A 393-nucleotide genomic window follows, 5' to 3' on the forward strand; every position below is an offset into this window, starting at 1 on the left:
CTGGCCTTCGACACCCCTTGGGGGGCCCCCGAGGGCCTGGGGGGCCCCCAGGGGCCCCCCGAGAGCCTGGGGGCCCCCCAGGGCCTGGGGGCCCCCTAGGGGCCCCCTGATGGGGACTCCCAGGGGCCCCTCGAGGCGCAGCCCGCTGCTTTCCACAAGAGGGTGCGGGTAGAAGTTGCTGCTGCAGTGAACCCCCTGGGGGCCCCCTGGGGGCCCCCAGTCGGAAAGAAATTGTCCAATATCAATTAAAGAAAAGTATTTATAATTGTGAAGAGAAAAAGGTAATTCTGTCAGCAGTGCAGCACCAAAGGGCCTTTGCCAAATGTCAATTGCTTCTTCGAACGGCCGCAGCAGAGGCCCTGCTGCTGCTGCTGCTGCTGCTGCTGCTGCTTC

At 63.4% G+C, this 393-nt stretch overlaps 1 protein-coding gene across 1 annotated transcript in view; it reads right to left on the reverse strand.

Moving 5' to 3' along the window:
- Positions 1–393, reverse strand: part of ETH_00036050 (uncharacterized protein) — a gene marked incomplete at both ends in the record, with an annotated part of 1422 nt that overhangs the window by 111 nt on the left and 918 nt on the right. The window contains one exon of the mRNA XM_013374143.1: positions 1–390. Coding sequence (XP_013229597.1) covers positions 1–390 — 390 coding nt within the window. The remainder of the gene's footprint in view (positions 391–393) is intronic.

The sequence above is a fragment of the Eimeria tenella genome, genomic scaffold (assembly GCF_000499545.2).
Source record: "Eimeria tenella Houghton genomic scaffold, Eth_scaff1963, whole genome shotgun sequence".
Lineage (NCBI taxonomy): Eukaryota > Apicomplexa > Conoidasida > Eucoccidiorida > Eimeriidae > Eimeria > Eimeria tenella.